This window comes from Malaclemys terrapin, chromosome 18 (genome assembly GCF_027887155.1).
Source record: "Malaclemys terrapin pileata isolate rMalTer1 chromosome 18, rMalTer1.hap1, whole genome shotgun sequence".
NCBI lineage: Eukaryota > Metazoa > Chordata > Testudines > Emydidae > Malaclemys > Malaclemys terrapin.
The window spans coordinates 21811367-21827162 of NC_071522.1; the positions used below are offsets into that span (position 1 = coordinate 21811367).

At 47.8% G+C, this 15796-nt stretch overlaps 1 protein-coding gene across 1 annotated transcript; it reads left to right on the forward strand.

The window, feature by feature from the left end:
• Positions 1 to 6309: 6309 nt before the first annotated feature.
• On the forward strand, positions 6310 to 14572 carry LOC128825728 (C-C motif chemokine 4 homolog). Its single transcript, XM_054008484.1, has 4 exons — positions 6310 to 6376; positions 12945 to 13128; positions 13560 to 13674; positions 14133 to 14572. Exons 2-4 carry the CDS (start codon positions 13056 to 13058, stop codon positions 14218 to 14220), a joined length of 276 nt encoding a protein of 91 aa, XP_053864459.1. The 5' UTR covers positions 6310 to 6376; positions 12945 to 13055; the 3' UTR covers positions 14221 to 14572.
• Positions 14573 to 15796: the final 1224 nt, after the last annotated feature.

A 15796-nucleotide genomic window follows, 5' to 3' on the forward strand; every position in this document is an offset into this window, starting at 1 on the left:
GCTGCAGTAAACATCGCCCAACACTCCATTCTGGCCATTCTCCCTGGTGAAATGAGCACAGCTGGTGCTTTCTGTTATGTTCACCGCAGACACAGAGAGAAGGTAGATAACAAATATTAAATATTCTCGCTGGAAGGTTGCGACGGAACACAACTGTTATTCTTAGACTCTGGAATGATAACCCACAGAAACCAAAAACAGAGAGAGACAAAGCAGGCTGCTCCATAATGCAGCGAGGCACAACTCAGCCACCTTGTGCTAGGCTAGCCCTTTTTTGTTGAACTGCTGTTCCCACAGGGCATGCTTCCATACAAAGCTCCCTAGCCTGCAAGCAGGACCAGGAAACATTCCTCCCACTCTCCCACTTTTAAAGTGATCGCTTGCAATTTCAACACAGTCCTCAATCACCACACTTTCCTGCATCCCCTTTGTTGCTGTTGCAGCTGGATATACTTTGCTTCCAGATTTCCTGACTGGGATCTTCCTCCTCCAGCTGGATCCAGTATCAGAGCCAGTAACCTGTGTGAGGGACACCATGTGTTGTGGGGGAACTGGAGGGTGATGAGGAGGAGAGGATGGGCAAGGCAAGAGCATCAACCCTAAGAGCCCTGGTCATTAGCAACATGGTGAGAGGGAACAGGGCAAACACATGGGGATGGCAGATGGATCTGATTGGCCCTAGCTGCCCTCTTTCTGCAGTCCCTTCTTCAACCTGACCTGCAGCGTTAGAGCTTCTTAAATGGATCCCCTCAGCTGTCAATCAGGGGTGTTGCCACAACCGCCTCCCCGCCCACTAAGGTCACTTTCTCCTCCAGCCTCGCGGGAAGGCTGCAGGTTCCTCTTTCTAGTGAGCCCCACAGAGAGGTTCCTGTCCGTCCTCGGTGCTCTGCTCAGCCCGTCCCCTAACTCCCTTGCCCGTCTCCCCTTTCGGTCCCTCCCCTCTGGGGCAGACGGAGAAATTCCCCTTTTGCAGCTTTGCAGTAATCGCAGGGTTTCCCCAACCCAGTACGGAAACTAATGGTAAAAATGACAGCAAGAGAAGTAAATATCCCCCTACCTCTCCTGGGTAGCGGCTCTCTACGGGGGTTCTTTGCCAGCAGGAGCTAGGGGGCCCCTCCCCAAGAGACACGGAGGGCCAGGAAGGAGCTGAGAGAGAACTAGGGCTCAGCAGTGACCCGGACAAGGCCAGCTAGACTGAGGGGATGTGCAGGTCTCCATGCCATGGGAAAACACTATCATAAGAGCTTCCCAAGGTTTATTTTGCTTCATTCTGGGTCTTACCATTGGCCCAGATCCTCAAAGGCATTTAGGCACTTCCAGAGCTAGGTGTCTAAATCCCTTTGAGGAGCTGGGCTGTAGCGCCTAGGAGCCCCCGTCCCAGACAAGGACCCCATTGTGCTAGGTGTTGAACCGATACAGAACAAAGGGACAGTCGCTGGCTGTAACGGGGTACAAATACCCCCCAGCAGCAAGGAAGGGGCTACAGAGCAGCCCTGCTCCACCAGCGAGGCCTGGAAGGCCTGGAGACAGGGCCTTACAAAGGCGGAGGCCTGGTGCAGCAGAGAGCAGCACTGGGAGGAGGACAGACCTCTGCTCGTGTGCCCAGGGCCAGTCTGAGCACGAAGCAGGTCAGACCGCAAGCATCTGCTCTAGAACTCCTGCGAGCCACTTGCCTGAGGACACCAAGCTGTATGACGGGCTGCCCGGAGGGAGGCCTGCTGCCAGCTGCAGTGAGGAAGGACAGAAATGTTGGGCTGGAAGGGATCTCAAGAGGTCATAGCCCGGCCCCCCGTGCTGGGGCAGGACCAAGTATCCCTACATCCTCCCTGGTCAGTCCAACCAGTTCATAAAACCCTCCAATGACGGAGATTCTTCCTTTCCCACTTTCAGGACTCACGACTGTGTGTGGTCCAAGCCCCTCAGGCCGGACAGCCTGAGGACATGAAACCAGATTGTGGCTTGCCAGGGAAGTGCAGGCACTGAGGCCTGCGGCACATGTGGGACTGTCTCTTTGGTTTTCCTTTCCTGTGTTTCTTTTCTCCTGAGCCCCGGACGGGCTAATCTCCAGCGGACCCCAGCCAGAGAGCAAGTTTCCGCACCCTATGGCAGACCACCGAGCCCACACAACCAGGGGTCGAGCACAGATCCAGTCACACCCTAAGGGGGATGCGCTGTGGAGGGACTAAACCCATGACACTGCCCCTCAGAACTTACAATCCAAGTCAGTTTAGGGCTTGTCTACACGTAAAACACTGCAGCGGTGTAGCTGCCACGCTTTAGCGCAGACACTACCTCCGGTTCTCCGTGGGCGCAGGTACTCCACCTCCCCGCCAGGCGGTAGCTAACTCCACAGCAGAATCCCCCATTGACCTGTCCCGGGTGTGCAGAAGTGGTTAGGTGCTATAGCTGCATCTCTAAGGTGTGTAAATTCCTAGTGCCGGAGATCCACAACCTGCTACCATTGAAGTCAATGGCGGAACTGAGGCACATTTTTCATCAACAAGTGTTTTTTGACTGAAAAGGGCTTTTCGGACAGTGAGAACATTTTGGCAGAAAACGTTCAGATAGTTCAACAAATTTCAATTTTTGGTCAAACTGAAATTTTGTTTTCTTTTTGTTGTCCCTTCCTTTTCCGCTGTAAGAAAGGGAACGAGGGGGACAAAATGTTGTGAGTTGTTGGTTTTTTTGGTTTGGTTTTTTTTCCCATTTGATTTGTAAATTGAACATTTTCAAAATGCTTCATTCAGCTGTGTGTCAACAACCGCCACCAAAAAAAGAAAAGAAAAGAACATTTCCATGAAAAATGTAGGGGAGAAAATAAAAACTTAATTTCCTTAGAATATGTTTTGCAGAAAATGCTGGCACTACGCCCATTGCCCTCAGTGGAAGTGGATTTGAGCTTTTGGGCCGTGAGTGATACATTTGCAGACGCACGTGTCACAACATCTTCTGGTAAAAGCCTCCCAGCTGGCCAACCCTGGTGTGACGCCGTTTATAAGAAATTTGATAAGACACCAATTGTGTAGGAGTGCAAACGCTGGTCATTGCTCACCACGGAGGAGATTTCAGTATAGCTGCGTTCTCCCCTTCACTTCCAACCCTCACCTCTTCCTGTGCCCCAGAGTCTCCACCTCACACATGGTTTCCTGATCACCCCTGGTTGTGGGATTCATACCGGAGTGGAGCCTGAGACATTTAGTCGTGCAGAAACCCCCCTTATTGCTCCAGACATGTCAGGAACGTGGCTCTAATCAATTCACATTTCTGTCTTTGGACACATTTCTCAGCCCTTCGCAGGGAGTGATGTGGAATGTGCGCTTGGAGCCAGGCAGGAAGGATGCAGATGGCAGGCGGGGGCTGTTGTGATAATTGGGCCTACCACTGACTTACCCAATTGTGAGCTGAACTGTAACGAGCGGGTGTACGTTCCCAGGAGGTCACAATAACCGATGACAACACGTAGTGCTGGGGGAAAGGTGCGAAAGTGAGGCAGACTGAACGAGTCTGAACAAAAAGGCCTCCTGGCTCCAGCTGTAACTCAAGGACTGTGTTAAAATCATGCTTGGTAAACAAGAGACGGGTGGAACCCGAATCAGTGAACCAAAGCAGTGTCTCGGAAACCAAGCCAAACTGGTGGACAAAATATTGAGGGGAGGAGCGGTTCCACCCATCACTCCCTTTGGGGGTCCTTAAAACGTCTTTGGCGACTGGAGTGAGTTACATCATCCCGCCTGCCTCCCCCACTGTCTCTTGGGACCTTGGACCGTCTTCATCCTAATCCTGAGAGACGTCCTGACCAAACCAGGCCAGAGAGATGGAGCCCGACGACGTCGCCACCTTCCTGGCTTTGGCTAAATGCCAAACACCACCTGGGAGGTTAGACTTTGTCTCTTCCCTCCATCCATTTGTGTCTTTTTCCTTCCCTGTCTTATTTCCTCTCTCTCCCTGTTTTCTTTCTGTCTATGGAGAGTCTGGCTTAGCCGGCCAAGACAGTATATGTTGCAACACTGCTGTAAGCCTGTGACCGGAAAGAAGCAGCTAAAAGCAATGCCCTCAACAGCCCAAGGCAGGTACAAGTTTTCCGGGTCTTGGAGTGGCTGGGAAGACTGTGCCGGGCCTGTGTTTTTCCAGGAGCGATGTTTGCAAGTGGAACCCTTCTGCCAGGTGAAGCCAACAGCAACAAGGGCTGGATTCTGCATCTAGGGGTTCCTCTAAACAATACAAAACAGAACCAGCTCGAGCCTCCTCCCAGGAACCTGGGGAAATTACACGCCACCCCTGGCACCTCTCAGAGGCCCCACTTCCCCTCTCGCAAGCACTGAGGCTGTGTACAACAAAATAAAACATGTGTTAAAAGGGATAGGGAACGGGGCTTTTAGTTGGGACAACACCACAACCACTATTCAAAGCATGTAACCGTAAGCAAACACCCACCCCACGTACATTGGACAGTGGCCTTTGCCTCAGTTTCCCACTTTGTGGTAGGAAAAGTCAATGAATGAATGTCCCTTTTAACAGGCCACGCCCTTTTCCCTCTGCCGCACCGCACCCCACTCACAATTGGTTGGCCTTAGCCAGTGCAGACCCAGAGTTCAGCGATGCATTCGGATGGGTGTTCACCTCCCACCCCCGAAAAGGCAACACCTCTGCTGCTGCTGCTTGCCACTCCTCCCTGTCCCCCCTCGTAGCCCAGCTCCTAGTGGGGAACCTCTGTGCAACTGCCTCTTCGTTGTCTTTTATTGCAACATGGTCCCCATACCAGTCTCAGGCTTAGCTCCTAGACCTGCTCACTAGTGATTTCAGATCTAGTAATCACAAAGCAGAAACAAGGACCCTGGATGGAGTCATAGAACATGGAATCTCAGGGTTGGAGGGGATCTCAGGAGGTATCTAGTCCCACCCCCTGCTCAAAGCAGGACCAATCCCCAGACAGATCAGATTTTTACCCCCAATCCCTAAATGGCCCCTCAAGGATTGAACTCACAACCCTGGGTTTAGCAGGCCAATGCTCAAATCACAGAGCTATCCCGCCCCCCCAAACAGAGGCTAGGGACACCATCCCTGCCCATCCTGGCTAATAGCCATCGAGGAACCTATCCTCCAGGAACTTATCTAACTCTTTTTTTTTTTAACACACCATCAAGTAAGAACACCTTTCTCTCCCCTGTCTCTTTTACTGGGATTTGGCATCTGTACCCCTGCTTAGCAAGTGAGTGAGGGTGACCCCCTCACTCAGGGCAGGTTAAGCACAGTTCTGTCTTCCTTTACCCATAGAATAGGGATAACAGCATTTCATCACCCCTGCACTCAACCCTAAAGTGGTTTGTAACCCAGCACCAGCCACAATGGAGCACTTCGGGAAAGCGGCTCCAGCGCTGAGCCCCTAGGCAAAGTCTATGGAAATAGTCTGCTCCTGAAATCTTCCCCCGTCCCCCCCAGTTTGGATGGCCGGGGAGAGCTCATCCAGACCCCGTTTATGCAAGTGAATGTCAACACCAGAGACAGAAGCTGCATTTTCTGTCTCCGCTCGTTCTTTCCCTTTTTGTGTGTGGGTTTGTCCTGTTTTGTCTTCTAGGAAATGGGACCAGTCTTCCACAACAGCAGCAATAACAACCGCTTTAGGCGCCCATCTCAACTAATGGCTTCTGTTTGCCCCAAAAAGGACAGTTCTGACCATCTTTGATAGCATCGAAGGGCCCGTCAGACACGGGGGGGGTTTCCTTCTACAGACTCTCTTTATGTAAAGGAAGGGGAAGAAGGGCTAGTGCTAAAATGACAGCTTTACTTTACATTTCAAAGGTTTGAACTGGTTTTCCTTCTTTGCTGTATCTTTCATAAAAGGTTCAAAAAATGTTTAATGGTGAGTTTGCCAGGACACTGAGCAGACAGGTTTCTGTCTACCAAACCCCGCACCTTGTTTAAAACTGTTTAGTGTTGGACGGTTTCAGGGTCATGGGAACACCTTTGACTCTTCGGTCCCATATAGTCCATGTAAATTAATACAGCAGGCCTCAGACATATCTCATGCGAGAATCTGCTTCAGAATCCAGGGAGGTTTTTTGGCTTTTTCCCTTCAGAGCAATTCTCGTCCCCTTACACTGAAACCTGCTATAAATAACAGAGCGATCTCACATCCTTTCTCAGCAACTTCTTCAATTCCCCTATCTCAATGAAACACACTAAAAACTTCCCCTTTTTCGTCCAGTCACATTTATCTTGGGCATTTGTTTTTCTTTGCTTTTTATTTTAAGGGGTTTGGAGCCTACAGAACAGCAGAACTCTGACACCGCGTGCAAATCGCCGATGACCAGACCATCAGCAGGACCTGTGTTTTCCTGCCTTTATCCAATGCCAATGGGAATCGCGCCAGTGCAAGGTCTTTGCCAGTCATGAAAAAAAAACTGTTTTAAATGGAAAAACAATAACATCGTTCACTGAGAATGTCAGTGGAATTCATGGGCAGCGGGTCAACCCTGCCTTTGGGGAAGCTATCCCCGTGGCCGCGCCCCTTCCGCCCGAGGCCCCAACCCCCTTGCCCATCGTACCCCCGAGTGCCTCCCTCCCTCCCCCCATGGCCAGAGACCCAAGCGTGCCCACCCCTCAGAGGAGCTCCAGCCGGCCTTCCCCAGCCACGCCAGCTGTCCCGACCCCCTGGCCGCCTTGGGGCCACTCCAGCCCCTGGTCGCCAGCCTGAGCCCTGAGCTCCAGGCTGCCACAGCCCGGGTTAGGGGAGGGTTGGTGGAATTCCAGCCAGCTCCATTTAGCACTTCTAGATCTGTCTTTGTACTTGCGTGGCCCAGTCGGTGTAGTATCTGAGGACCTCCCAAATGTTCATTCGTGTGTCCTCCCCTCCCCACTGTGAGGGAGCCCTGTCATCATCCCCACCTGACAGATGAGGAACTGAGACCCAGAGAAATTAGGGCCCAGAGATCCTCAATGGTATTTGTGCTTAATAGAAGTTAGGAGCCAAAATGCCTTTGAAGATCTGGGCCACTTGGCCATGGTCACCCAGGGAATCAGTGGCAGAGTCAGGAATTGAACCTAGATCTCCTAAATTCCATTCCAGTGCCTTGAACACATGATCTTCCTTCCTCCATATAGCACGCGTCAAAGCACTGTGCAACTACTAGCTAACTAACGGGGTTAGTGGTTCAGAAATCTCCAGATTAGATACAGTATCTAGGACAGACTGGGCAGGAACTGAAACGCAATTTTGAATGTATTGAAATTGCAAATTTTGAAGGCATGCCCTCCGTAAAGTCATGTGATCACGGCAGAAGAAAACCTTTTTGCTTTTCATGATGTGATATTTCTTTTTGCCTGATTATTCATTCTCAGAGCTTTTTTCTGTTTCAATTTGGTTTCAGTTTCCAGTAGTGCCAAAATCAGACATTCAACAGTCATGAGTCAGACCCAAAGATTTAAAATAATCAATGTTGGTTTCACTTCACATCTTCAATCTTTTCTCTGCAATCATGAGGGCTAGAAACGTACTTTTTCTTTTCTTTTTCTTAAGTAAAAGCTGAGATTCGCACACAATTTCTTGATAAAAACTGTGAAAGTTGGCACCCCCGAGTTTCACACTGTGTCACAACTAGAAAAGGGCAAAGGATGAGAAAAAGTATTTGCAATTATTTCAGTGATCTCTAATTACGACATTGAGTCGATTGTGCTTACGTACCCTTTTGCTTCACTTTCTGCAAACATTCCTGCTAGTGAAATTATAGCTGTGCGAATAGCTGATTTTTTAGTTGCTGGCAATGCCAGACAAAAACCAAAAAACAATCGGTTCAACGCAAAGAAACCAAAAATGTTCTGACTTTTCAGCAAATCGAAAGAGTTGGTGAAATTTCATTTTGGGTTGAACTAAGTGCTTCATTTGACATCTTTTTAACCTTTTTACTGAAAGCAAAGGAAAAGACGAGGTAGATTCACAAAAACACCAGAGGTGGTGGTGGTGCCCGAGCCTCCTGGTAACCTCTGGGCCAGTGTTTGGGAACCTACTTCAGATGTGGAGACCAGGGCTTGATCCCCACTTTGCCTGATGTGGAGACTTGAATTTGGATCTCCCACATCTCCTATAGTGCCCAAGTCTCTGGACACCACCTCCTTCCCCGTCCCTCCATTTTAGCGAATGGCAGCTGAATCTGCCCAAACAATCAAACTGTGCCATATTAACACAGCTCTGTGTCTCTCCCTGACTCCGGGATGAAGTCACACCATCTGTAATCTTTGCTCCATTCTCAAACCATGGAAGCTCCACGGTGGGGAAACACAGGTCACTTATTTTGAGCGGTGTTTGTGGCCGAACTGGCTCTAAACATCGCGATCGTTCCGTGTCCTATCTCGGTTGGGGGAGTCTCTCGCCCTCGCAGGGGAGGTGACAGAACCGAATGGAGTGTTACGGCTCAGAGCTGGGCACAAACCGTTTCAAGAGTCTTGGCTGTCCTTTCGTTTTTCTCCTATCAGCGTGACAGCAACATGCCATCAGCTGCCGGCTGCACTGGAAATTCCACCATCTCCTGACACTCACCCTCCACTCCACCTCCAGAGCCCTAGAAAGAGACACATTGTCCATGGTTCAAAACCCTATTCAGGCACCGAATAAAGAAATATTTGACCTAAGCTCTCCTTGTGGCTAATATTATAAACGGTAAAAACAACAAGGAGTCCTTGTGGCACCTTAGAGACTAACAGATTTATTTGGGCATAAGCTTTCATGGGCTAGAACCCACTGCATCAGCTGCATAGAGTGGAAAATACAGTAGTAGGTATAAAGACACAGCACATGAAAAGATGGGAGTTGCCTTACCAAGTGGGGGGTCAGTGCTAACGAGACTATTCAGTTAAAGTGGAAGTGGGCTATTCTCAACAGTAGAATACCAAGGGAGGAAAAATCACTTTTGTAATTGTAATGAGGGTGGCCCATTTCAAGCAATTGACAAGAAGGTGTGAGTATCAGCAGGGGGAAATTAGTTTTTGTAGTGACCCATCCACTCCCAGTCTTTATTCAGGCCTAATTTGATGGTGTCCAGTTTTCAAATTAATTCCAGTTCTGCAGTTTCTTGCTGGAGTCTGTTTTTGAAGTTTTTTGTTGAAGAATTGCCACTTTTAAGTCTGTTATTGAGTGACCAGGGAGACTGAAGTGTTCTCTGACTGGTTTTTGAATGTTATAATTCTTGACGTCTGATCTGTATCCATTTATTCTTTTGCGTAGAGAAATGGACACAAACCAGACGTCAAGAATTATAACATTCAAAAACCACAAGTATTCCTCGTTGTTTTTGCTGATACAGACTAACACGGCTACCATGCTGAAACCTGTCACATTATAAATGGTGACAGATTTCAGTGTGGTAGCCGTGTTAGTCTGTATCAGCAAAAACAACGAGGAGTACTTGTGGCACCTTAGAGACTAACAAATTTATTAGAGCATAAGCTTTCGTGGACTACAGCCCACTTCTTCGGATGCATAAAGAGTGAAATAAATATTGAGGAGATATATATACACACATACATAGAGCATAAACAGGTGGGAGTTGTCTTACCAACTCTGAGAGGCCAATTAAGTAAGAGAAAAAAAGAAAAAAACCTTTTGAAGTGATAATCAAGATAGCCCAGTACAGACAGTTTGATAAGAAGTGTGAGAATACTTACAAGGGGAGATAGATTCATCTACCAATGTGATATATGCCATCATGTGCCACAAGTACTCCTGTTCATTTTATTATAAATGGTGTTTCCTGTAACATCAAAGGGGTGAATCACACCTGATTTAAAAAAGAGAATTATCACTCATCTAAAATCACTGAAAGCAGATAGCTCCCGTCAGGAAATCCACCAGAATGAGTTGGCGGCAGAGAAATTTAGGAGAAGCTGGATGGAGGAGTGGGTGTTGAGCAATTTCTTCCCCGCAGCCAAAAATGTAGCAATATTGTTTCACAAAAGACTCAATTTACAAATTCTAGATGTAAATAAAGATGAGGAAGGTAGATTTTTGCAGGTGAAGGCTAAGATCTCTGACTATATATCCCCTAATTAATACATATGGCCCCAATAAAGACGATCCATGTGGGTTTTTTTAAGTTTTTCAAAAATTAATTAATATCCTACTAGAATCAATCATCACAGCAGGCGATTTTAATGAGGTGTTGGACCCTTTTTTCGACAAGTCAGCCTGGCCCCAGTGTACACAATCACATTCTGAAAACTTTATACAAGACAATATGGAAGAATCGAGGTTAAAAGACATATGGTGGTTACAGAACCCTACAATGAAGGATTTTACTTTTTTCTCCTCTCCGCATTCCGCATACTCACGAATAGATTTCTTCCCAATTTCTATTAATCTGTTGGACTCAGTACTTAATAATGAAATCAGGTCTATCATGAGCTGTGATCGGGCACCAGTGATCCTACAATTTTCCCCTCCTGAGACAAACTGGACTTGTGAGAGGTGGAGACTGAACTCCTCCCTTCTGAGTGATAAACTTTTTCAGCACTATGTCACAGAAGAAATTTGGTTTTTATTCCAAATGCATGCCACACTAGAGATATCCCATTCCACCTTATGGGAGACACTAAACACTTTTATTAGGGGCAGCAGGTAGAAAGAAGACTAGCCAGGCTCAGCTCCTGGAATTAACCAAACCACGTAATGCTCTGGATTTCGAATGTGCAAACTACCCCCGCCCCAAGAAAAACTTAAAACATGACTCAATCTTCAGTATGAAGGAAACAGACCGACTTCCACATGTGCTGAATTTGCTATTTTTAGACTCCGACAAACACACTGGGAGTTGGAGGGCAGAGCAGGGGAAATTCTCACATACAGATTAAACGCGAGAGGTCAAAGGTCCTGAGTAGTATCACTCAAATCAGAACAACAGCAGGTTATTACACGCTGATAGCAAAGGATTTCAATAGGCGGCAGGTGCTACCTCTCCCCCTGGGGGGAAAAACAAACATAATTACAATGAATGCCCTTCCCAGCATCCTTTTCATTCGCAATTCCCTCCCTAGCCATATTCCTCCCTTTTATCGGACCAAACTCAACACCATGTTCAGGTCCTTCTTGTGGGGTGCAGGTGACAAACCCAGAATCTCCTTACACAGATTACAGCTCCCCAACAGAACAGGGGGTTCAGATTTCCCGGTTTCAAACGTTGCCATCAGGCACTAATTCTTAGCCAAGCAGCACAGCGGCTCATTCCCCCACGGGCTGGCTCCAGCGGGAAGCAGAATCGGTTCCTCCTTTACCCCTTCCCAACGCACTGCAGATTCCCTAAAGGGCAATTGCCAACTCTTGTGGCAGCCCGGAATACTTGGCGTCCGATGTCTACTCAATTGAAACATGACCCCCTTCTACACACCAAGGCCCTCTGTCCGCGATAACTCGAAACACGGAACAGCAGGCAACCCCATCAACAGCCCGGGCGCATGAGGAAAGGGATTTTGAATTTATTGGGAGTCAATTTATAGACAATGACGCTTTCCTGCCTTTTACAATATTAAAAGCAAGGTTCAATCTAGAGATTAAGGAGTGGCAATATATCCAGTGTAAACGTGCCATCTCCCAGCTGTTTGGCCCGACGTCTTCGGTATCCCTGACCCACAGAAACTGCTTTCATCTCTCCAACACTTACGGCAACACTGCGTACACACCAGGCCAGCAAAAAAACAAAAAAAAAAGGAATGGGAAGCGAAACTAGGCCAATTACTTCCTGCTAACCAATGGAAACACATTTTAGCCAGTGTTCTGAACTGCTCCTTTGACCTCTGCGTACGATTAATCCAGCAGGAAATCACACGGAGGATGCATTGGATCCCTCTCCACCTGTTCAAAACCAGTGTTGCTAAGTCGGACAGATGTTGGTGCCATGATGCAGCTGGTGGGACTGCACCTAGACCTGTGCTTTGGGCAGGACTAAACGGCAGAGTTAATTTTTTTCTTATCAACTACAATGGTATTACAAGCTAAACACGTCATTTTAAACCCAATGGATGTTCATTGGAAGCCGAATAAAGCTGAAAAACTTTGACTCAGCAGAGCACTAATCATTGCTAAAAGACCAGTACTCCAAAAATGGAAATCCAAAAAGCCACCAACAATTGGAGACTGGAGCATAGACGTCATAAGATTGGCCAACATGGAAGTGCAGGGCCCCCCTCTTCTCTACCCATTTCCTTCCCTCTTCGTCCCCAGCCCCCTTCTCTGAATTTTGCTTCTATTCTTTATCTGATTTTAATCATTTTTCTTTAACTATTGGATTTTTATAAGCAACATGTGTTTGTAAATTGTGCAACACAAATCACTGATTTATCTGCTAACCATTCGTATTATATATAATGAAATGTTTAAAGCATAGCTCCGGTTAGGTAGCACGTGGTTAGTATAGTCTGAGAAGTGTATGTGGTGTATATTTTGTGGTGTATATTTTGTGGTGTTGGTTTTTTCTCTATATATTATTTTTAAAATGAATAAAAAGTTAATAGAAAAGTAACAATAATCATAGCTTTTAGGTCCTTTACTTTAGGAGGAATTGGGGAGTGTCCCTTAAATAGTGTGGGGGCTGTGTAGGAATACTCACAGTGTTCTGTGTTTTTGGAGTGAGCTGGGCATGGCAGGTATGTGTCTATTCAGTGACCATGGTTACTTGGAACCCAGCTGGGCCTGTGGGTCTCTTCGTGTGATTGTCGTTGTTGTGAAAAGATCAAAAGGCATAGTGTTGTGTTTTGAGGCGCATTTGCAAAAGATAGGATATGAACAATCATGCTCAAGGCAGCTCCTCCCCTTCACTGGTGAAGTAACAGCAAATTATGACTCAAATCTTAGCCCTTCGCAGCCACTCAGTTTTTCCTGCAGTCAGCACAGCGGCACCCTGACATCAGCTGACCACCGCACTGGAAATTCCCTCACAATCTCCCTCCGCTTTGCCCCCCAGGCACCTATAAAAGGACAGATTGCCCTTGGGTGCAGCATCAGAAGGAGAAGGAGTGTTCAAGAGTCCCTGGTCTGCTTCTGCTCCTGACGCTCATCCTCACCCAACAGCAACATGAAGGTCTCCGTGGCTGCCCTCGCCGTTCTCCTCATCGCTGCCTTCTGCTCGCAGGCCTCCTCTGCCCCAAGTGAGTCCAGCTTCTCTCCTCTCGTTCAGTGTTTCCCTTCAGAGAAGGAAGGAGAAATGTCGTAGCCGGGAGATGGTTCCTTCTGCCAGCTCCTAGCCAGCAGGTTCTCGCTGGTCGAGGCAGGGCGAGGAGGTCTCTTCTGGGGAGGGGAGAGCCCTGGTGGTGTCAGGGCTGCAGCCAGCAGCCCACCAAAGATCTGACAAGAACTTTCAGACCTGGCTGTGTCCAGGAAAGAGGAAAGGATGGAAGGAATTACTGGAGGAAAATCTCTCCCATTTTCCTCCTTCCTTCACCTCCTTTCCTCATCCCGACTCCCTACGGCTGGAAGTCTTCTCTTCCTGCCCTGTCCCACGTCCCCCAGGCTGCCAGAGGGGCTTTTCTTTGCATACAACTCAGCACACACTCATGTTTGTTGTCTCCGTCTCTTTCAGTTGGCTCCGATCCCCCGACTGCCTGCTGCTTCACCTACGCATCCCGGAAGATCCCACGCGGCTTGGTGGTGGATTATTATGACACCAACAGCATGTGCTCCCAGACAGCCATAGTGTAAGTACCAACTTCAGACCCTGAGACAGAGAGAGAAATGTTTTGTGTCCCCCAGTTACTGGCCTTGGGGGTCTCTTAAGACTCACTGAATGTAAGGGGGGGGGGCCTCTGGCAGAGACTGCACCAGAGAAAGAGACCAGAGCAGACTAAGGATGTGCAATTTTCAAAGGCGCGAGGCTGCTGAGTCATTGAAGTCCCATTATCGGAAGTGATTGAGACACACAGGAGCTGAGTCTCATTGAAAGTCGATGGACCTCGTGCTCCGATGTGGCTAGATCACTTTTGAGAATGGGCCTTTGGCAGCTAAATCACGTAGGTGTTTTGGAAAATGTTCCCCTAATCTACGGGATCTGGATGTAGCTGGTATTAGTGAGAGGAGAGGTTTTAAAGGGAGACATTTGGTTCTCTCCACTCACAAAGTTCCCCTTGTTCTAATCCAAATGTTTTTCGTTCGGCAGATTTATCACCAAGAAGGGCCGTGAAGTCTGTGCTAACCCCAAAGAGGACTGGGTTCAGGAGTACGTGACCCATCTGGAAATGAACTGAGCAGAGCAGGGGACAGACCAGGGACCAAGCCTTGCCCAGCAATGAAAGTGTTCATGTTCAAAGGGCACCCTTCCTGCTGGTGCATCTAGTGTTAGTGCCACTTGCTGGCTTAGTGAAAATAACCTGACATATATACATGTATTTAAAATATTATTTCAGTCTATTTAAGAAATCTAATTTGCACTGAAACCTGAGCTAAACGGTGTACTATTTCTAGATTAGTACCCGCGGGGGTTGGGGGCAGGTCACATGACATGGCTCCCTTCACAGCTCAAATGTGAAGATTATTTAATATATTTTATATCAAACGGAACGTTTCCTGTAATACTGAGCTATGTGATTTGATGGAATGCTGAACGTAGATGATGAAGAATAAATATTTTTATATGAATGTCCTGTGTTTGCCTGTTTGTTAATATGGATCCTTTTGGGGAACGACACCTCTTATTATTAATAATGATATCGCTTTATAAGGGTCCAGGCCCCTTTCTAGGCCAAGAAAACTACAAGCAATTTACAGATCTATGGCTGATATTACACAAAGTGAGGGGAAGACAGGCAGTGGGGGAGTGAGGTATGAGAAAGACAATTTACTATCATCAACTTTAGCACTTCCATACATTGGAGCAGGGGCTGGAAAATTCGGCAGGTGGGACACCCTAGTGTCAGGGAGGTGCCTTTTGCTGCCCTCACGAAAACCCATCCAAATCTGACCCAGTTTTAAGCCTTGGAAAGATCTCAGTTCACACAGGCTCAGTAACAACTAGTTAGACTTTGGCAGCTAAACTCTCAGAACATTTCATCTGTACTAAGCATGCTCCAGTTCCGGACTGCAGGAGCTTTCCTTGCAACTGATCTGCAGAGCTAATGGGGGCCACTGGGGCACCGGGCACTCAAAATGAGAGCAGGGAGACTGTCTCCTCCATGCCCTCACTGACCCCACCCAGAAAGGGAGGAGAAGGAAGAGGAGGCAGACTGACTCCAGTGTAGATGGGTGAGGAGCAGTGGGCAGGGCAGAGGAAGGATGACAGGTGCAGATGGCAGGGGCACAGGCAGAAGCTAGGAGGGGCAGGAGTAGAATGCGTGGAGGAGAGGGGCAGCAGCCAGGCAAGTGGGGGAGAGGAGCAGGGGGAACAGGGACAGACAGTGATGTGAACAGAAGAGTCTGTCTGTGATTGTAACCAATTTCAGAGGCATATACACAATCCCCATACTCAGGGTTTCCAACTCTTGTGTTGTCATCACCAGTCTGGGCTTACAGTATTTGGTGCTTTTCGTAAAGCCCCACCTCCTGGAGTCACGTGATGACAGGAGAATCTCACCTTTCATTTAAAAAAAAGTAAGTTGGCCATACTGGGTATTTTGCTTATTGCATTCAAAGACATTGGCTTTGCCACCCTAATGACTGTTTAGAACTGCTCACACACTCCAGGATCTGAGTTAATGAGTCCCTCACCCCTACCTGGCTCTTCAGAAAGCTAATTTCCCAAAGCTGAGGAAATTTATGAACAAAATTGATTGGGAGGAATAATTTAGACTGAAAAATGTGAATGAAAATAGGCAGTCTTTAAGAAGA

What these genes read in the sequence shown, in the direction of transcription:
- LOC128825728 (XM_054008484.1), top strand. Translation starts at nt 13,056, where the DNA reads ATGAAGGTCTCCGTGGCTGCCCTCGCCGTTCTCCTCATCGCTGCCTTC. An exon ending in GCAGGCCTCCTCTGCCCCAA is followed by an intron (nt 13,129 to 13,559) that starts GTGAGTCCAGCT and finishes CGTCTCTTTCAG; the next exon opens with TTGGCTCCGATCCCCCGACT. An exon ending in TGCTCCCAGACAGCCATAGT is followed by an intron (nt 13,675 to 14,132) that starts GTAAGTACCAAC and finishes TTCGTTCGGCAG; the next exon opens with ATTTATCACCAAGAAGGGCC.